The 21,888-nt window shown below is 35.6% G+C and overlaps 2 protein-coding genes across 3 annotated transcripts in view; both read right to left on the minus strand.

The window, feature by feature from the left end:
* Positions 1 to 13,558, minus strand: part of LOC112049412 (max dimerization protein 1-like) — a 365,006-nt gene extending 351,448 nt beyond the window's left edge. Inside the window, exons 1-3 of one of the 2 annotated variants that reach the window (XM_052885199.1) lie at positions 13,357 to 13,558; positions 13,132 to 13,225; positions 12,997 to 13,026 (exon numbers count right to left, since the gene is read on the minus strand). In XM_052885199.1, coding sequence (XP_052741159.1) covers positions 12,997 to 13,026; positions 13,132 to 13,225; positions 13,357 to 13,411 — 179 coding nt within the window. In that variant the 5' untranslated portion in view covers positions 13,412 to 13,558. Of the gene's footprint in view, positions 1 to 12,996; positions 13,027 to 13,131; positions 13,241 to 13,356 lie in introns of both variants that reach the window. The other variant, XM_052885198.1, reaches the window with a different exon arrangement.
* Positions 13,559 to 13,917: 359 nt separating this feature from the next.
* LOC112049392 (arginine--tRNA ligase) lies at positions 13,918 to 21,819 on the minus strand. The gene is made up of 5 exons (XM_024087260.2): positions 20,882 to 21,819; positions 19,790 to 19,977; positions 19,167 to 19,300; positions 16,761 to 16,949; positions 13,918 to 14,100 (listed from the first exon to the last, which is right to left on the minus strand). The coding sequence occupies exons 1-5, from the start codon at positions 21,628 to 21,630 to the stop codon at positions 13,933 to 13,935; spliced, it is 1,428 nt and encodes a 475-aa protein (XP_023943028.2). The 5' UTR covers positions 21,631 to 21,819; the 3' UTR covers positions 13,918 to 13,932.
* Positions 21,820 to 21,888: the final 69 nt, after the last annotated feature.

The following is a 21,888-nucleotide window of genomic DNA, read 5'->3' on the forward strand; positions in this document are numbered from 1 at the left end:
CTCACAACATTACTTCAATGCGGGTTGGCGAGAAAAACACGCAAATGTGCCCCGAGCCGTAGGCGAGGCACATAGGCACATATGCGTAATGACGTACATTACGATATTGAAATTGATGATATAAGAACTTTACGAGCAAATCTATACTAATATTATAAAGCTGAAGAGTTTATTTGCTTGAACGCGCTAATCTCAGGAACTAGTGGTCCGATTTGAAAAATTCTTTCAGTGTTAGATAGCCCATTTATCAAGTAAGGCTATAGGCTATATTTTATCCCCGTATTCATACTGGAACGGGAACCACGCGGGTGAAACCGCGTCTACTAGTGTGTTATAAAAGAACTTATCCAGGATTCTTTAATCTTTAATCTCCGAAATAAACGATTTTGCGAACGAAGTCGCAGACAAGACTAGTGTAACAATAGATATGCCTTAGGGGCAGGTAATCCATGACCGAGTCTTGCACAATATACACGACTTTATGTAAGTCTATTTAAACATAACAAAAACGAGATACAGGGAAGCAGCCTGCAGCGAACTGACAATAAAACATCATGGGATTTTATATTCTCTTAATGTAATGTAACCCATAAAACGGGAAAACTATTACGTGTTACATTTCGAAGGGTTTCTCTGCGGGCATATTTTTAAAGAATATCATTTCTTGTAAATATTTTCCTTACCCTACCATACAGGGGATGACTCATCCTACCCCTACCTTACCCTACTCTGCCTCTAACCTACTCCTACCATACCCCTACCCTACCCTAATAAGCAACTGAAGCTTAATGAATGGAGTAACTTCTCCCGTTTTCCCAACATTTCCCTTCACTGCTCTGCTCCTATTTATCGTAGCGTGATGAAAAATATACTATAACCTGCCCAGGAGTATGAAAAATAATTGAACCAAGTTTCGTTAAAATCCGTTGAGTAGTTTTTGTTTCTATATCGAACATACAGACAGACAGACAACATTTTACTGATTGCATTTTTGGCATCAGTATCGATCACTAATCACTCCCTGATAGTTATTTTGGAAATATATTTCATGTACAGAATTGACCTCTCTACAGATTTATTATAAGTATAGATAAGTTAGCCCTTGACTACAGCCTCACCTTACCACCTCGGTGGTAAGTGATGATGCAATCTAAGATGGAAGCGGGCTGACTTGTTAGGTGGAGGATGAAAATCCACACCCCCTTTCGGTTTCTACACGACGTACTGGAGCGCTAAATCACTTGTCGATAGGGTGGTAACTAGCCACGGCCGAAGCCTCCCACCAGCCAGACCTGGACCAATTAAGAAGACCTCAATTTTCTTTACCTTTTTACATTACATTCACATTAACCATAATAATAATCAACTTTGAACGACTAAAATAACTTGAAACTTTATATTACTGCATACTTTTTATGCTAATAACGCGATTGCATTTTTTATAATTAATGTAAAAGAGGTGAAAAGGTCATTTGGTACAACGGGTTAATTATGTAGAGTTGAAAGTTCAATCAATTAGTTAGTATTTAACATTTCCATATGCACAACTGCATGTTACACATTTAGAGATAAAACTTAACTAAACATTGTGATAAGAGGTCTGATTATACCACAGCGCTGTCTGGCGTTATATAAATAATAACATCAATACCACAATAACACACATTTTATTACTGTTTAAGCCAATCGATTCTCAATGATTATTTCATACTGTAGATATGTTACGTGCCAACAAATTCATGCTAAAAATAATCCCAACTTCACTCATTTCCCTGACTCCACTGAGCGCACACAAGAATATTTGCCATATCTTTTTTTTTAAATATGACCAATATTCCCCTCCAACTAGTCGGGAAAGACTGTATTAGGAGTGGGTACGACAATAGACGTGATATGACCTCTGCCTCCGATTCCGGATGGTGTGGGTTCGAATTCGGTCCGGGGCATGCAACTCCAACTTTTCAGTTGTGTGCATTTTAAGAAATTAAATATCACGTGTCTCAGTGAAGGAAAACATCGTGAGGAAACCTGCATACCAGAGAATTTTCTTAATTCTCTGCGTGTGTGAAGTCTGCCAATCCGCATTGGGCCAGCGTGGTGGACTATTGGCCTAATCCCTCTCATTCTGAGAGGAGACTCGAGCTCAGCAGTGAGCCGAACATGGGTTGATGACGAACGACAATAGACCAACGTGGCGGGGATCGAACCACTACCCCTCTGATTGAATTTAATTCACTTGAATTTGTTCTCATTTTTATTTTTTTTTTATGTTAGGTGTGGCGTCACACGGGTCTCAGCTGAAAATCAGCGCCGTGTGTTATGCTTGTATATAGTACACGGCATATGCTGAGCTGTACACCCTTTCTTTTTTAAGGGTTACAGACAGACATGCTGTTTTTAGTTAAGGATACTGTTTGTAACTTTTAAATTTGAATAAATTTATTTTCTTTCTTTCTTTCTTTCTTCTTTCCTCGGTGAAGAGTCCGACCGCTCTTACCGTTGAGCTATTGAGGCTCTATCTTGTTTATATCCATTTCTATATTTATAGTTTTTACATTTCCTAAGCACCTCTCGACATTGTAGACAATATTTAGGTATTATGTATTTAAATAACTTTCGTTGTTTAATAAGCGACTAAATGAAATTAAGACAATTATGCACATTTGTCCGCCTCAGTTCTGATGCGCTAGTGACATATGTATACTAATATTATAAAGCTGAAGAGTTTGTTTGTTTGTTTGATTGAACGCGCTAATCTCAGGAACTACTGGTCCGATTTGAAAAATTCTTTCAGTGTTAGATATCCCATTTATCGAGGAATAAGGATATATTGTCCCCGTATTTCTACGGGAACGGGAAATACGCGGGTGAAACCGCGCGGCGTCAGCTAGTCTATAGTATAAAATATCATTGCTGTAACTAACTATTACAACTTTCTGATTTATTTATTCATACTTTTAGACCTTCTAGTATTAAGGTTGAGTTTATTTATTTATAGATACTAGTAGGTAGACACCGATTTCAATATCAAAATATGATTATATACCCTGTATTGCCTTATTAAGATTTTGTACATATTTTGAATTGCGAAATAAAATAAGAAATATAAAAATAAAGGGAACTCTAGAAGTACTGAACGTATCAGATATAGATTACATTTCTAGTTGGATTGCTTAGCTCTAACTCTATGTATTACTACTCTATACTACTTACTCTATGTATTACTAGTTTATTATGTTGCTAACATAGTGTAGAGTGCGCGCAAGATAAGTCTACCCGCCACTGGCTGCGCGAGTATGTTGCCAGCGTTAGTGATCTCTTTTACTCGCCAAGAGATAAATAGTAGAGATGCGCCGACTATGACTTTTGCCGATTAGCCGACTAGCCGATTAGTCGGTTGCAAAGATGCCGACTAATCGGCCGATTAGTCGTCAATGCCGATCACGGGTCGGGGATTTCCGTAAAGCTATGTTTAGGTACAGCTAATTTAAGCGCAAGTCGCTTGCGAGTGTGTCGATGTGTTTTTCTTAATTTTCGTTTGCGCGTAATGGCGAGCAAACGAAGGATTATAATATTCAAAAAAAGAATCCAGAGTGTCACGTTTTCCCTTGAGTGTACGAGTGGTAAAAAAAATTCTGCCGTACTCAACCAAATTTGTCATGTCACTACAGCGTAGGAAATGCTAAGTATAAAAAAACCTTAATTTGGCAATACCAATCAATAACTCTGCAGATGTAAAATTAATATTATATTAAAGAGTTGATTTAAAATTTAATCATGACAAAAATAAAATCTTTAGTAAAGATGTGTTTTCTTACTCAATACATAATTGAGTAACAACTTATTATTGGGAAATAAATACAAAATAATAAGCCGACTAGTCAGCTTTACCGACTAGTCGGTGACTTTGCCGATTAGTCGGCTTTACCGACTAGTCGGCAAATAGTTGGCGCATCACTACGCCACGTTATTTATGTGTTATATGCTATATTTTATCCCCGTAATCTCACGGGAACGGGAACTACAAGGGTGAAACCGCGGGGCGACGACGGCTAGTATACAATAAAAATATGCCGGACGTCATTCAACCTTAGTCGATTTTTGTCTAACAAAATCTACAACATCACAATTTTTATTTACATAAAACTAAGATCAATTTAGATAAACCTAATTAAGACCTTAAGCTTGGTGTATAAGGTCTGAATTAGGTCAGAACTGACAGCATATCTACGAGTACAGTTCAGTGTTAACATCACAGATTAAAGAATAACAGGCAGATAGAGCGCACGAAATACGACAGTGTCGTAGGCGCTCCAAATACAAAATAAAAAAACGAATACATTCTCGAATCAGTACGACACGAAGCGTCGCTGCAGTAATATTTTCAATATTATTCAAGAAAAATGGCGTCTTACTTTTTTAAATATTTTAATTTTAACTGAACACAAAAATTAAAGTAATAAGATGGAGAATTTTTTATTGGTTATTGATTATTATATTAATTTACGTAATTGTTGTTAATGTTAAATTTTGAAAAACAAATAATGAAAAGAGTTTCTATACGCGGATTTCAAGGAGATGCGTGTCGTTTGTTTTGGATTCAATAAGCTGCTTGTAAAGGCTCATTCTGGATCATCTTTATTCTGTGGTTAACATCAAGTGGCGAATGTTTCTGAAGCTCTCAGCTGTCATCTCTCCAGCAGCCAACGTCGGCTATATTGTTTGAAACTTGTTTATAAGCTTATAAATTCCAGGGCGGTGGGGTGGGCATCCCTCTACGCGAGGGGGTAGGTCTGACTTGATTACAGCTATTGTCTTCAAAATCCGCGTTTGCTTCACTAGTGCCTTTGTCACCGCGCGACTGTTAATTGGAGGAATGAAAAATTTCTCAATACCTCTTCTGTTCTGTATATTTACATTGGGTGAGTGAAAACGGTTTTGCAGAAGCCTTCAATGAATTCTATTCCTATAACTCCCAGTGGAGGTTCTTGAAAGTTTACAAGCTAAAAGGAGAATGTCCTTACAATGTCGGCCCAGGGAACCCAGGTATACCCCCATATAAAAGTATATGGAGATGATAATATGATGTATAATTTGGGATCTGGTTTTTTTTTATTATTATTTACAAGTTAGCCCTTGACTACAATCTCACCTGATTGTAAGTGATGATGCAGTCTAAGATGGAAACGGGCTTATTTGTTATAAGAAGGATGAAAATCCACACCCCTTTTGGTTTCTACACGACATCGTATCGGAACGCTAGATCGCTTGGCGTTAGGTCTTTGTCGGTAGGGTGGTAACAAACCGCGACCGAAGCCTCCCACCAACCAGAATGGTTAATTAATTTGCTTAATAAAAGTATGTTTCTTGAATTAAAATACATTTTTTTATCACTCTTCTAGGGCGAAATGTTCGCTGGTGTACCAAAGCGGCGAAGTAACATTGGAAGCTGTATAATTTATTTTGTATATTATTTTTGTTACCAATAAGCTTAATAAATAAGGAAAAGAACAAACAAACCAATCATAAGTCTTCAAAAAAACGCAAAACTCAGGTTGTATGGCCAACGATCTTGGCTTGTCCCCGTTGTAGACAACTCTATACTAATATTATAAAGCTAAAGAGTTTGTTTGAAAAATTCTTTCAGTGTTCGATAGCCCATTTATCGAGGACGGCTATAGGCTATATATTATCCCCATATTTCTACGGCTAGGCAAAGATAAATTAAAAATGTAAAACGTTGTAGCAAACTTTTTTTGATAAAGTATAAGATTTCATTATTAAATTACAATTATCAAGATTTTTTTGGATATAAGTAAACTGCCGGGTGGTTAGGGTAGGTTAGGGGAGAAGGAAAAACATCGTGAGGAAACCTGCACACCTGAGAATTTCCTTATATCTCTACGTGTGTGGAATCTACTAATCCGCATTGGGCCAGCGTGGTGCACTATTGGCCTCAGCCCTCACATTCAGAGAGGAGACTCGTGCTCAGCAGTGAGTCGAATGTGGGTTGCCTATATCATAGTAAAATATCCATTATCCTTTTTCTTTCTAACATGACCCCATGATAATAGTCAACAGGCGGGGTCCGAAACAAAGACCTCTCATCAATCTTTAGGTGGAAGATATAAAGAATAACCGAGCTTCAAGTTTCATAAGCCATTATCTGTTGTTATCCAAACAAAAGGTGATTTTAATAAAATAATAGTGTCCATTTAGTGTATTACAGCGCGACACTGTCTAGCCTTGTGCGTGACACTGGACACCGCGTCACAACTCCATTAGACACACAATAAGAGTCGGTGCCATATATTGTTAGATCACTTTCCACTAACTATGACACGTATTGTGTATGAGATACACTGTAAGCTAATGAACTATAGAAAGCTATTTTTAACCGACTCGAGCGAAAGGAAGTTATGTTTCATTCAAATTATCATCATCATTCATTGTCATCATCATCTCCTTTCCCTTATGTCAGTCTAATAAAATATGTCAATCTTTACCATTCGTCTCTATTACTCGTCAACTCATCAGTCCTCCTTGTCCTCTTTCACACACTCTAGCCATCTCTTTATCATTTATATTAATCATCATCATTAACAACATATTCGGCTCACTGTTGAGCACGAGTCTCCTTTCATAATGAGAAGAGTTAGGCTAATGGTCCAGCACGCTGGCCTACTCATGATTGGCAGACTTCATACGCGAAGAGAATTAAGCAAATTCTCTGGTGTACAGGTCCTCACGACGTTTTGCTTTCACCGAATGAGACACTTAACTGAGAAATTGGAGGTGCATGCCCCAGACCGTATTCGAACTTACGCCCTCCGATTCGAAGACAGGGGTCATATTCACTGAGCTCTTACGGCTCAACCTTTTGTTTTGCTGGAATGGCGACCCCTAGGTTGACCGACGACATCAAGCGAGTTACAGAGAGCCGCTGGGTGCTTGTGGCTCAAGACCATGGTGTCGTTACAAGAAACCAATGTCCAGCAGGACATCGGCTGATAACTCAGACTAATTAAATAAGGACTAGTATTTCCTTATTTAATTCTTACCAACTTTTCTACCAGGAGATTTTTGAGATAGACGAGCTACCAATAATTAATTAAATACTGATAGGTGTGTTGCGCGTGAAAAATGAGGCGCTCAAAAGAGGAAATTTATAGACAACTCAATGTTAGTTGGGGTTAAAACAACGAACATTATTTAAACAAATAAAACGTAAATATTGTGTACAATGTCGAGTTGTGTGTTCAGGAAGTGTAAAAATAAATATATTATAGTGAAATTAAAGACAAAATTCTACATGTGTGCGTTTAGTGTTGTAGCCTATTATTCGGATCACTTTTTGCGATGATTTCGTAGGGACGTAACCGATCTATGGTATACAATAGGGATGATGACAGTTTTTTAAATTGTATATAAATTAAGAGTATGCTAATAGTAAAGCAATTTCGTAAAAGTAACAGGGACTCTGCGATCATTACTTTCGGAGCTACAGGGATTTAAAGGGTCAGATTTGCGGCGCTGCCGCGGATACCTGAAAAGCGCCCCATACAAAATGGCACGAACTAATGACGTCGTAGGTAATGTAATGATCGTTAGATTTGTATATGCATTCAAACAAAATTACTAATATATTTGTTATTTATGCGTTTATGTTTATAGTTCATATATTAAAAAATGTCACACTTAATGTAAGGAAGCTAAAACTGTATGAATTTTCATCTAATTACGATAAAAGATTTTTAATAGGTTTTGAAGTTTTATAATCTCATTTATTTTGCAAATATCCAGACAATCTTTGCTTTTTATGTATAAATTAGTTAACATTGACCTTATTTACCCGAATGTATCATAAAAATCAATATATTCAAACCTAGTCATCATCCCCATTATCATTGTCAACTACCCAATGGCCATACGTTAGGTATGAACGCGTCTTTATTGCAAAATTTCCTAAATGCACATAGTCAAGTACGTCACTACGCGGTAACTCCGCCGAGTTACATAACCCGATGAGGTAATGTTGTCATCTATACAGTATGGTGTAAATTGACTGCTATTAAAATAACTTGGATTACATAACGGCTCGACAGACTGTTGGAGTTATCTTCGTTAACCTCAGGTTTAAACTATTATTTTAAAGGACAATGTTCTCTTTGTTAATAACTAGCGGACGCCCGCGACTTCGTCCACCCTTAGACCTCTTTAATCCAGCACAAAAATGGAGTAACTTTTCCCGTTTTCCCACCATTTCCCTTCGAAGGGGGTGCCAGGTTATCAGAATCAGAATTGGTTCATAACCGACAAAGTTGTGCACGAAAGCGCCACAGTATGGGCAATTTCATTAATTTATTTCAGTTATTTTCATTTTAACACAAAATTACTTAACGGATTTTCATGAAAATTAAATGGGACCAATCTGGAAGTATACTTTTCAAACAAAAAAAGAATTTTCAAAATTCGTTAATAAATAACAATGGTATGAAGTAACAAACATAAAAAAAAACATACGCGTCGAATTGAGATCCTCCTCCTTTTTTTGAAGTCGGTTAAAAAGGCTTATTCTAGCGTCAAGATGCTGTAGAATATTATAATACCTATAGTCAATAGTCATCCATGCACACAAAATTGAAATCCAATTAGATAACAACAATTTTGAAATCTGTTAGGTAATTAAATTATTATTAACTATCGATACACTCTTTGTTATTAGTAATTAGGCTATTTAAAGTCCATTTTGTACGATGAATCTATACTAATATTATAAAGCTGAAGAGTTTGTTTGTTTGAAGTTGAACGCCCTAATCTCGGGAACTACGGGTCCGATTACATTACTTTATAAACACAAAATTGCGCATGTGTGAGTGAGCTTCAGTACACCTTTTTACGGTGATTTTGTTGGCACTCAACATATCTAATAGTAGGTATCGTTGGTCGCCGTGTTGTTATGGTATCTCGTGGCATCTCACCTCTCGTGGTGACAATGTGTACTGCGCATAGTTCAACTTACAGGCCACTACCTATAGGGTTGCCAGGTCGCCGAAATTAAAAGCCGGACAGTCCAGACAGTTTGGCCTGGCATTTGGGTAAAAAGGCCAGAGAGCCTACATTATTGAGGGTTTTGTGTACATTAGTATTAATAGGTAAGACAATTTATTTTCTGTAAAATCAAGCATTCATGATTTTGTACCCACACACTCGTCGTTCGCTCGTTTGCTAAATATAAAGCCTAACAAAAGCCGGACAAGCCGGACACCGTTTATTTCAACCGGACATGGAATAGAAAATCCGGAATACTATGTCTGGTTTTATCCGGACACCTGGCAACACTACTAGGTAACTATATTGAAGAAAAAAATATATCATAACAGCCAATGACGTAACTCAGCAGACTGCCAAATGGGTTACAACGGGCTGTCAGCGGTATCATTACGATCTGCATTCATTCCTTCGACACGAGGCTCTGCCAAGGTCACCGCTCTACACCATGGAACCAAATATTTTTTATCCAACAATTATTTCTTTAAAGAATATTTGACTTATCTTTATCAAATATGACTAAAATTTCCCATTCCACACTAACTATTCGGAAAAAATTGTTGGGAATTGGTACTTTTTTTAATTCTTTACAAGTTAGAACTTGACTTAAATCTCACCTGATGAAAAGTGATAATGCAATTTATTTGCTTCTACACTAATTATTTGGTTTCTACTTTTAATACGTTTACGTTATTTAACTAATTTATTTGGTTCCTACACGACATCGTAAAGGAACGCTGTTGAACTATTGCGGTTTTTGAATTTTTTAGCTTTGACTATGTCTTTATCGAACAAATTGCAACTGCAACAAATAGACTGCTAACACTGACAATCCTAACTAATCTTCTTTAATATATGAAAGCATCACGAAATATCGAAAACCGCTTACACTTAAGACGTACAAATTGTGAGATTTGGCAGAGAGGTAGTTTTTATTTTTTTAGTCCTAAGGGCGGACGAACAGTCGTTTTTACACATCGTCGTCGAGTCGTTTTTTTACACATTCGCATATATAACTAATACTAGCGGACTGTCGTCCGCTAGTATTAGTTATATATGCGAATGTGAATTTATTTTTTTGTTACGCTTTCGATCACTAACCCAATATCAAAAGTTTTCTCACCAATTAAAATATAGCTACTATATTTGTCACCATTTAAAATATATTTTTAATATCGTTTAAACCTTATTTAATGTAAAAGTTTTCGGTTACAAAAAATATAATTGTTTGACCAAAGTTAGGGTGTCTATCTTTAAGAAGAAAAATTAGGGACAAGCAGCATCGCAGAAGATTGAAAATCACATTGTTATTTCTACTTAGATATTGACAGATTACATTTTTAATGTAGACTGCCACAATTTTAAAATTAAATATCAAAAAACGTAAAAAATAAATTACAAAAATGCTGCATTATGGAAAACTTAAGTCCAATATTTAACTGTGTAATTTTGCACTTTTTTTTATTTAATCAGTTTATTGGAAAATTACAGAGCTTCGTATTTTTTTTCTGCAGAGATTTTTTTCGTATTTTTTTCAAAGATACATAAGCTAATATATTTCATGTATCTTTTTTTAGCTAGTTACGAAATCTGAACAACCATTACACCCTTATCTCCGAAACCGAAAAGCATGACGAGGGTACTAAAAAGTCAAATTTTTACAGACTTAGCACCTAAATGAAAATTGTAATTATTGTTTGACAATAATAATACAATCAGCCAAATAATATATAAATATAAAACAATCTAAATATACAAAACAAAATCGGTTTAGATGGTTAGCTTAGGTTGTGCACTTTATAATACCACAACAGCTAAACAATGGAATAAGATTAAATTTGGCAAACACATTAACTATAATAACACACAGACTACTTTTTAACGACATTTTTACGAAAACGGGATCTACAATAGTGAAATTACATAGCTAGATTAAATAAAATTAGGAAAACTGTGACGATTTTGAAACCTGTGCAATTAAATCGACTTCATTTGATAAAAGTTACAACTAAAATGTGAGTTTTAAAATCATGCATCTAACGTATGCATAAATGAAAAGAATCATCCAACCCTTTACACGGGTCGCCGTTTGGCAAGGTCATCGGTAACGCGTGCCGGCTTGCCGCATGCTGCAGCTAAACGAACTCATTACTTTGGTTAAGCAGCAATTTTAAACCTAAAATAAGCCATATAAAGCTTATCTTAGCCTCCCACGAATATTATAACATTAGTAACAGTAAAGCATATACTTGTGTTATTATTAGCCAAGGCAAATGATGCTTAAGTTTTATTGTAAAGAGTTCTGCAGTTCATTTGATCAATAAATATAATTATTTTTTTACATTACAACAACAGCAGATATATTTGCAGACATTTTGATCAATAAATCTGATTTCGTCGACACTTTTAACGTTACTCATGAAACCAAAATCGTAAGGATTTTATGATGGTGTTTGTTCAAATCACACAAAAATAAGCCCGACGGGACAGTAATAATAAAATTCAAGATAGGAGAGGAATATCCGAGAAAATATTTATGTGTTGATTAAAATTTCATTTAACTTACAGATTACAACAGTTAAGTTGCTAAGAATGATAAATAATTGGCGGTATAATTGTTTGAATTGTTTTCAACTGAATACAATGCTGGCGATCTACAATGCGATCTTTCCCTTTGCTCAAGTAGCACTGCGCTTTGCCAAGGTCATTGTGACAAACAGCCGGTAAGGCACGCTACAAATGTTTTATAGACTACTATTAAATTTTGTGTTAATATTTTTTATCCAATGATGTAGGAAATTTATCTAATGTAGCAATTTATCTATAATATAGGTACCATAACTAGTGAAGTAGATATAAATATATCTAACACCAACGCAATTTTTGATACAACTTGAACATGTTCATAAAGTTAAATTAGAAAGATAAGTGATGAGGTAAAGGTGTTGGCTAGCACGGTTCGTAATTTCGAACACTCGTATTGATAGATGAACAAAACTGGATCAAACTGAACAATTTAATTTATTATTTTCCCTAAGAATCTACGTAAATTTTAATTCTTAAAGTACTACAAATAATCACGAATACATTACGTTAGATTTTACAGTATAAAATTAAATTTGATGAAAAGTAATTTGAATTTAAACACTAAGACACAATTTAGATTCCCTTATAACATTTAGATTCAATAGTTTATAAGCAATCGGCTTATGATATGCATAATAAAAATAGAAGTACTCGGAACGTTACAACACCAATAACTAAATTTTTGGTAACAATGTGTCGTTTAATTAAGAAGAATATAAAAGAGTACATTAAATTAGGGCATTTATATAGATATTTTTTTATATTGGTCGATAGGCAATGGCAACAATTAAGTGATAAATTGTTAAGCATTGGAGTCTATACTAGATACAGAAATCCAATGCTAAAAAGCAGAAATCTAGCAAGCAATGACTAGAGATAGTAACAGTATAAGTGATAAATTGTTAAGCATTGGAACGTAGAAATCCAATGCTAAAAGTCGAAAGGCTTGAAATCTTACAGCATATTGCTAAGGTCACATAAGACATGTGCGATGGTAAGGTGTATAATCAATGATGCCTATTATTGAAACGTTCAAAACGCCTCGCTTATAAATCATGACACTGATTTAATGATTTTTGGAGCCACAATTTCTAATGTTGACCTTGAATATTAGTAATACTTGTTTTTTTACTTTTAAAGTAAATTGTTGTTTTAAAACTGAGAGCAGTAGAATCTAACTGAGGTCAAATTTCTCTCTGCGTTTTCTAGCCAGTGGAAAATTGTACCTTACGAGCTAAACCGGGTTTAATGTTATCTGATTATAAACAAAGACATGAGAAACATGTAGCGGAATCAAAACCCCTACATGTTAAGCTTATAAACGAGTGTATTTAGTGTGTAATACAATCTAGGACTCACCTGTTCTTTTCCAACTCGTTATGAGTGGTCCTGGAACAGAAAACAGACATTTGTAAATGCCCGGCACTTCACAACAACACTGTTTCACCACTGATAGCTCACTACTAGTTCTCACAACACTGGCACTGCTCTCACCTGCTGCCCTGCGATTTCTTCGTCTTAGGCCGCCTGCCTCCTGCACGCGACTCTTCATACGCCGGCAAACTCGACGCGTATCCGTGCTCCGATTCTGCAACGAAAAAAACTGCAATTCCGTCAAAATCAGCTGATTACGGCAAAGCAAAAATAGAACGGGAGCCATGTTGACGTGTGCGAACAGTGCACCCGATTGACAATTCAAACAAAGAAAACCCAACTCACCTCTGTCTCGCCTCTCGATGTATTCCGCGGCTTGGATCAGGTCAGCAATACTCATATTTATAAAATCCCGGCTAGACACTGGTGTTCACGAACGTCACACGACTTTATTCGATTAAAAACTATAAATAAAAGTGTTCGCGTCCGCTCCGAGACTCACGACTGCATTTACCGACGTCAAAAACACACTAGGCGACTCGGGACGCGCGACCGTGTATCGTGCCTCGTCATTCGTCGGCCGCCGTCGCCTCCGCTCGGCCGGCCAATCGGGATCGCGCAGTGCCCACAATAAAATACCTGGGTCAATCACGTGAACTTTGTGTTTCCAAACAAAACATTTTTTTTTCTATGCGCTTCGTGCAGGGTTCGCGACGTGCGATGATTCATTTATTCATATTAATTTCACAAAGTACGCTACGATTATGATAATTAACTAATAGCACTGACGCATATTAAGACGCTTTCTATTCTGTAATCTTTAAACTCAATGTCACAGCTAGGTGATTGTTGTGACATCTTATCGTGTTATCAGGTCATTTCTAGATAACGCTTCAAAAAGTTATGTCATTTGTTTGTTTACTAAAGTAGAGGCAAAATGATAGGAATTAGGGGAAAAAAACAAGTTGTATACATCTGTGAAACGCTTTTAATATTTAATATACTCAAACATAGTTTTAAAGTGTTATTTAATATTATTAACATGTGAACGCGAGCGAACAGCACCGGCAGCAGGTGCTTGCGAGGTTCCTTGAACAAAGGAGAGCCAAAATTAATATATATCACCGATTTCTAATTGGAATCTTATTAGAATAAATACTAAAAACTCGCTTTAGCATTTCAAGGCACAAGATATTAACATGTATATTATCTCAAGTAATTGAAGACGTTTAACTATTAGGGCAATGTTATTTATTTGTTTAGCCTAATTACGTCAAACTGTCCTACAAAAAAAGAACGTAAATATAAATTTTTGCGTCAGTACACAAATACCACAAATATAGAAATATTTTTAAAAACATACATTTTTTTAATTTCTTCGTTGGGTATGGTTAATTCATAATATCTATTAATAACAAAAAAAGACTCGTACTGAAACATCAAAAAAATATTTATATTAAGAATTTACCCATTGCTTCCTAAACCCTTATAATTCATAGTCACCCTAACATTTTAATTAAGGGTATTAATGCCATGTTTAATACTAAATAAATTGAGAATTATAGAAATGTTTTCTAACATCACCCACTTGTTATAAACTAGACCCGCGACTTTGTCCAAGTAGAATTGTTTTTTATACCTTTTGTACTTACACTTAATTTGACTAAAAATACAAAAAAAAATTGAAAATAAAATACGTGGGGCACTCGAGGACTGCCACGGTATTATTGCATAGCATTTTTTATCAACGTATGCAATTATAATAATTTATTTATTTAATTTATGCAGTTTGTTTTTTGTTAGAAAAGAATAACAAATAAATAAAACAGTGATGCATTAACTAAAGCAGATTAAATCATAAAGTTTTAGGATACAAAGACAGTTCTTTCCCGTGGTTTCTCTCTTTAATATGACGCGAGTATTAAAGTGGGCGGATAATTGTGCCTCTGAATATAATTAGGAGACAATGAAAATTCAGTTTTATATTTGTCAGTATTCCCTTGAACTTTGCATTTTTTTGTTAAATATATATTTTTTTTTTTATGTATGACCACACATGTACCACAATCTAACAATAAATGAATTCTTTTTCAATTGAATTTACTTAAAAATAAATTAATTACAATATAGTGCGAGATCCGGCATAATAAATATATACCCTCATCTGTTATTTAATTAGGATAAGAAATAAATGTTAGAAAATATTCACATTGCACATAGGTTGCTTAAATAAATTGCGACCGGATATAGTACGATTATTAATTCCAATCAATAAAATTACATTTCAGTGACAGTTGCACTTGTAATTTTATAATTAATATAATTATGTAATTATAACTTGTACTATAGTTAAAATGCATATATTTGAATAGTAAACTGATTAAGCCGTGATAGCCCACTGGATATGACCTCTGCCTCCGATTTCGGAGGGTGTGGGTTCGAATCCGGTCCGGGGCATGCACCTCCAACTTTTCGGTTGTGTGCATTTTAAGAAATTAAATATCACGTGTCTCAATCGGTGAAGGAAAACATCGTGAGGAAACCTGCATACCAGAGAATTTCTTAATTTTCTGCGTATGTGAAGTCTGCCAATCCGCATTGGGCCAGCGTGGAGGACTATTGGCCTAACCCCTCTCATTCTGAGAGGAGACTCGAGCTCAGCAGTGAGCCGTATATGGGTTGATAACGACGACGACGACGATATCCAAAAGAATTGAAAAAGTAAAGGTTGCCTGCTCTCACACTGCAACTGTGAAATTGCCAGATATAAACAGTTATATGATGTTATTTGGTATATAAATATTTTTCTCATCTGTTATTTAGTCGTCTAAAATGTCAAATTAAAGCGTATTTTATGCTTGATTTAACTTTATTAGGTTGCCTTTGTTCATGGTTTTCTAGATTTTGTATTAAAAATGTGTTTCGCTGCATTTTAAGGCAACCTATTTTCAATGTGTCACTGTGAACATTAACTATCTCAGATTTCATAGCACTAATGAATAACAGATGAGGGTATATATTTCTAATGCCGGATCTTAGACCAATAGTAGAGGAGCCGAAGAGGGGATTTTTGCAGTTACTCGAGCGCGGCAGATGAACATAAGGTACTATACCTTGCACGTTGTTGAGTACCTCCACCAAGTATGAGCCCTTAATATTGGTGCAATTAAATTAAGGGGTGGTGGTTCCATCCCCGCCATGTTGGACTATTGTCGTACCCACTTTTAATACAGTCTTTCCCGACTAGTTGAAGGGGAATGGAAATATTGGTCATATTAAAAATATATGGCAAATATTCTTTAAAAAAAAAAACTATCTTTAGAAATACTCAACCAGCACGTCAGATTGAGATAAGGTAGGCGAGTTACTAGCTAAAAGGTGTCCATTTCGAAAATCTGTCGATTTGAGCGTAACGTAATGGAATGGGAGGGATCCAAAGTGACAAAATAAAACCCTTATATTACTATTATCGAGCCACGATTGCGGTTTTGTTTTTACTTATTTTGAATAAAATAATCTCCTGAATAATCGCTCGTTTCCTGATGATTTCAGTTAGCCGAAGTAATTAAAATTGTCTTTAAAGTCTGTAGTTTTTCCCCACCGCTAAAAGCGTTAAAAGTATATAACCATTCATTCTTTCTGTCATCTAATCTATCAAATCTAAATGATTCCAATGAAGCTGTAGTAACTGCAAATTTAGGATCCCGGGCTCCCCTACTACAACAAGCTTAATTTGGAAACACACTTACAGTCAATATCCTCACTCTTCTGTAGTATTGGCTGAAGAGTTTCACCATGTTGCTCAAGAAGTTGCAAATCATGTGCGGTCGGAACTCGCAACAGCTGTTGTAAATCTCCGAGTATTCTCGCACTTCAACGGCGTTCGTGAGGAGGGACGGCAGCCCCATGATGTATGTGAATATGAGGCTCCATTCGTCCTGAGAACAAATAAAGATTATGAATAAAAATAAAAATTCAAGAAAGTCAGTCAAGCAGTACAAGCGCACAGCCTTACAATGGGGATGATGACTGGATATTTGCAAAATAAATAAGATTATAAAATTTCAAAATTTATTAATTTTTTTTATCGTTAAAATTCATACAGTTACAGTTTTAGCTTCCTTACATTAAATGTGACATTTTTCAATAAATGAACTATAAACATAAACGCACAAATAACAAAGATATTAGTAATTTTGTTTGAACGCCCATACAAACCTAACGATCAGCGAGCCAACGACGTCACTAAATCGTGCCATTTTGTATGAAGCGTTTTTCAGGGATCCGCGGTAGCGCCGCAAATCTGACCCTTTGAATCCCTGTAGCTCCGAAAGTAATGATCGCAGATACCCTGTTACTTTTACAAAATTGCTTTGCTATTAGTATACTCTTAATTTATATACAATTTAAAAAAACTGTCATCATCCCTATTACAACTATGAATCGTCGTCTTCATCACCGTCATCGTCGGACGAATCGCACCATACGACGACGGCAACAACAACAACAACAACACCAGTAAGAAGACCGCGAGTTACCACTACCAATATGCTTGCTTATTATTATTGTATTTATAGGCTTTGGCTGATGCGCCTATTGTTACAAGTTCCTCGATTACAGGTGGTATTAAGATTCATTATTTAGGTTATTGTAGAGGGGAGGTTGACGACCTCCGTGGCGCAGTGGTATGCGCGGTGAATTAACAAGACGGAGGTCCTGGGTTCGATCCCCGGCTGGGCAGATTGAGATTTTCTTAATTGGTCCAGGTCTGGCTGGTGGGAGGCTTCGGCCGTGGCTAGTTACCACCCTACCGACAAAGACGTACCGCCAAGCGATTTAGCGTTCCGGTACGATGTCGTGTAGAAACCAAAAAGGGGTGTGGATTTTCATCCTCCTCCTAACAAGTTAGCCCGCTTCCATCTTAGACTGCATCATCACTTACCATCAGGTGAGATTGTAGTCAAGGGCTAACTTGTAAAGAATAAAAAAAAAGGTTTGAGTGTCGGTATAAATAAGAGGATAAATTAAATAAACAGGGGTTAAAAGTTTGTATGGAAAGACCTTCATATTTGAAGTTACTTTTCTAAAATTTGGTACATGCACTAACACAAAAATACTAAAAATATAAATATATAAATATACCCATTTTAGAGGTACAATTTTGAAAAATCTTGAATGGCATATTCAAGATTTTTCAAAATTGTACACCTAAATGGGGTAAAATTTTTTTTCTAATATAAGCCGTTCATGTTTTGAATTACAGTTTTGTAAAATGATTAATGGAGTATTTTTTATACTTAAACATGCGAAAATATAAATAGAAGGGAAGGAAATAGGGGTTGAAAGTTTACAATTAAAAAATAAATTGTCTGAAATTTTATAATCTTATTTTATAAACATCCAAACATCTTAGTTTTTTATGTATTAATTAGTTAATATTCTAAAGTCTCAATAGGCAATAGGCAAATAAGGCAAAACTATTGACCTTATTTACCTGCATGTCTCATAAAAATCATTATATTGAAACCTTGTTATCCTATTGATAAAATATTTTATTTGTTTTATAAAAAGGATTTATAATTCAGAAAAAATTGTCCCACTGCATGCAACCAATGACTAAGAGAAATAAGTTTCCCATCTCTCATATATCATATCATAACTCTCCCATTAAGATAAATAGACAAAATGTCAACCAATTGAGTAGTCCCGGACGCATCTTTCATCCCAATGCAACAAATGCTATATGGAGTGATATTTCCGGTTCTGCTGCTATTGGCGACATTTGTCTATTTCGCTTCTCCAGATAAACATTTGGGCGCATGTTAGGCCTAATGGTCTAAGGTTCCATAAAATTCATAAAATTCAAAAACATAAAAATTCATTTGTTTCAATTAGGCTTAGTTAGCATATTGTTGAATTGATGCTTAAAATACAATATAAGTAATTGAAGTTAGGCTAAATTCTAACATTTGACACAAAAACTATCAGGGCTGCTTAAAGAAACAGAGCCTGTAGAAATGTGGCGCGTCAATTCTGTTTCTACAAACGCTTCCCATAGTTTTTATTAGTTTCGAAGCGTTAACGATTGTAGAAAGAGAATCGACATGCCACAATGGCTACGGGCACAGTTTATTAAAAATATCTATAGAACTTACCTCATCAGTTAATAGTGATAAATCAGTATTTTCTAAGCTAGGAAGGGCCGGATAAGTTCCCTCATCCACTTTCTCTTTGAAAGTCCGCAAAATGGTTTCCAGTCGTGCACAATTGTACAGAATAAAGGCAGCCCCTGAAATTATAAAGCTAAAGTAAAATAAACCAGCCAAATGAGAAAATTATGTGTGTAAGTCATGACATGAAATGAACTGTAGTTTACAAGCACTTTGAAACATCAATTCTGACTATTTGTAAAGACTCTACCACCGGTTTAGAAGGCAGATTCTTCTGAGAATTGCCAGCAATAAACTCTACAGTTGCTCTTTTAAAAACTCCTACACTTCACAATTGTTATTTACAATTTCTTTTACTATTTTTTCTTGTGGAAGGTGGAAGCTGATCAAATGACATCCAAGCATACATCTATTTATCATAGCAGACGCCGCATCGTTTCACCCGCGTGGTTCTGTTCCATTCCCGTAGGAACCTAGATTAAAAAAGCTTGCTTCTGTTTTGGTATTGAGTAAATTACTATAATTACTTGATAAAACACAGTTACTCTGAAATCAAAGACAGACACATCAATTTTATTTATATATATTGATGACATAAAATAACATACCTTTACTATTACCAGCAGCAGCAGATTCAAAGTGTATTTTAACAGGACTAGAACACTTGATCTGCAGCAGCTCAAACGTGACGGCAGACTCTCCCAGGTGAGCTATGAACTCCTTCCACTTCTCCTCACTCGTCACTCTTAGCCCATACTTGTGTTGAGCAATCAGAGTCAGCTCTTCTTGTCTTAATCTGAAATGAGAATTCCTGTTTTCAACACGCTGACTTCCCTTCTGCAGCTGTGACATGATGTTGGTATAAACCTCGCCAATTATAGTGGTATAATATGATTCAATATATTTTGGACAAATACAGACATCGCTACCATACTACAGCTTTTCTTGATGAGTACTGTTTACCAACAAAGAAATTAGAAATGTAAAAATATGAGATTGTAGTATAGTCCCAAATGGTTGGCAGTATGGCACAGTGGGTCACCCTGCTTTCTACATCTGAACATAGAACCTTTTTGTTCTTATGTCCAATCTTTATGAAGCAGTTTAAAACTTGCTTCAGTCTTAGCTTAGTATATATCTGTGAAAGTACATGAAAATTGGCTTTTTTTTAGGTTTTGTTTTTTAATTCTCAGGAAATACATATTATTATTTTGTGTTGAGGGATTTGGTAGGGAGGGGGAGGGGTGTGGGTAAATCCTCCCCCATCTGCATGTGAGTGATACTGAGCCTTTTGTTTTCTCAAGAAAGTCAAAATTATATTAAAAGAAAATAGACTTCAGTAAAGCTCATATACAGAGTAAGTACTCTTGTTTAGTGCCAGGCAACAGTGCTACAGTACTAACTAAAGTTTATTGTATATATGCACAGTTATTAAAATCAATTTCCTGATAATACAAAAACATTAGCATACATCTACATATATGAGGATACAATGGCCCCCTTGGTCTTTCTATTGCTAAAGCACTAGGTTTAGCATTCTATGTACAGTGCTCACCACAGATGTTTATGTTTGTGAAGTTAGCGGAATGCGGAATGAGTATGCACATTCATACAGACGCACAGTAATTTGTTGCTAACTTCACAAACACAATATCTTGCTGCGGGCACTGTACTATGATAATAACAATCACAAAAGTTACCTTATGTATTCAGATGCTGTTATAGAGGTCTCCTTCAGCCCCGTCCTGGCATTGAGTACTGTGCCACAAAACACTGGCTCCACATCATCAGATGCAATATTTAAATCTAAATATTTATAACCAGACCTCCATGTCACAACTATAATTAATTTCTGTACTAGAGGGTAGGTATAGATCAGGTACAAATTTCTTACAACATCCCTCAAACACTTCAACCTCAGATATGCTAGACAATCAGAATCAGTGCAGTAAGGGTCAATTTTTACCACTGTAGTGTCCGCGCTCATTCTTTTTAAAACTTTCTTATGGTTTTTCACAGCAACCTTGAATCCTATAGAAATGGCGCTTTGCCGGTCTACAAATAAATGTATTCGTTTTTTTATTTCAATAGCTTTCACTATTGGTATGGCCCAATCTTTCGACGTGTTTATCAAATCTGCAATATCTTTGTTAACACATTGCAACAGTGTTCCATCAATACGCTTCAATTGTTCTTCGGTCAAAAAGTCTTGCCACGGTTTCGCAGTGTTGAGAAAACTGAAATCACCTTGCGTCGTTAAGTTATTGGTGTGTTTCTTCACCAACAGACCTATTGTACACTCTTCATCCGACACTAAATAGTTGTAAAGATTGTGCACAACTTCTTGTAATTCATCACGCAGCACTTTAACTTTTACCTCGCAAACATTTATAATGGATGAATCAGAATCGCACATGGTACTGTTTTTAACTGGTATTATTTTATACATTTTTAATTCTTAAGCAATACAGACACTCACTTAAACTTATGCATATGCATGCAGCATGGAAAATCCATAAATTCAATCAAAGCATTATCATTTTATAAATAATCACATTTTGTTGATTTGACTTTTTTTTTGTGGTATTTTTATTTTTTTTCTCTTCCCATTCTCATATTGACATTGACACAAATTAATAAATCTACGATTACTGTCATTAGGTCACAGATATTTGACCTACTAATGAAAATAATGAAATATAACTTT

The sequence above is a fragment of the Bicyclus anynana genome, chromosome 13 (assembly GCF_947172395.1).
Source record: "Bicyclus anynana chromosome 13, ilBicAnyn1.1, whole genome shotgun sequence".
Lineage (NCBI taxonomy): Eukaryota > Metazoa > Arthropoda > Insecta > Lepidoptera > Nymphalidae > Bicyclus > Bicyclus anynana.

Excerpts from the sequence above, each read along its gene's own strand:
- LOC112049392 (XM_024087260.2), bottom strand. The coding sequence starts at position 21,630 with ATGTATAAAATAATACCAGTTAAAAACAGTACCATGTGCGATTCTGAT. Across the intron at positions 19,978-20,881 it reads ACAGCATCTGAATACATAAG|ATTAAGACAAGAAGAGCTGA; the intron begins GTAACTTTTGTG and ends TTCTCATTTCAG. Across the intron at positions 16,950-19,166 it reads TATCACTATTAACTGATGAG|GACGAATGGAGCCTCATATT; the intron begins GTAAGTTCTATA and ends ATTTGTTCTCAG.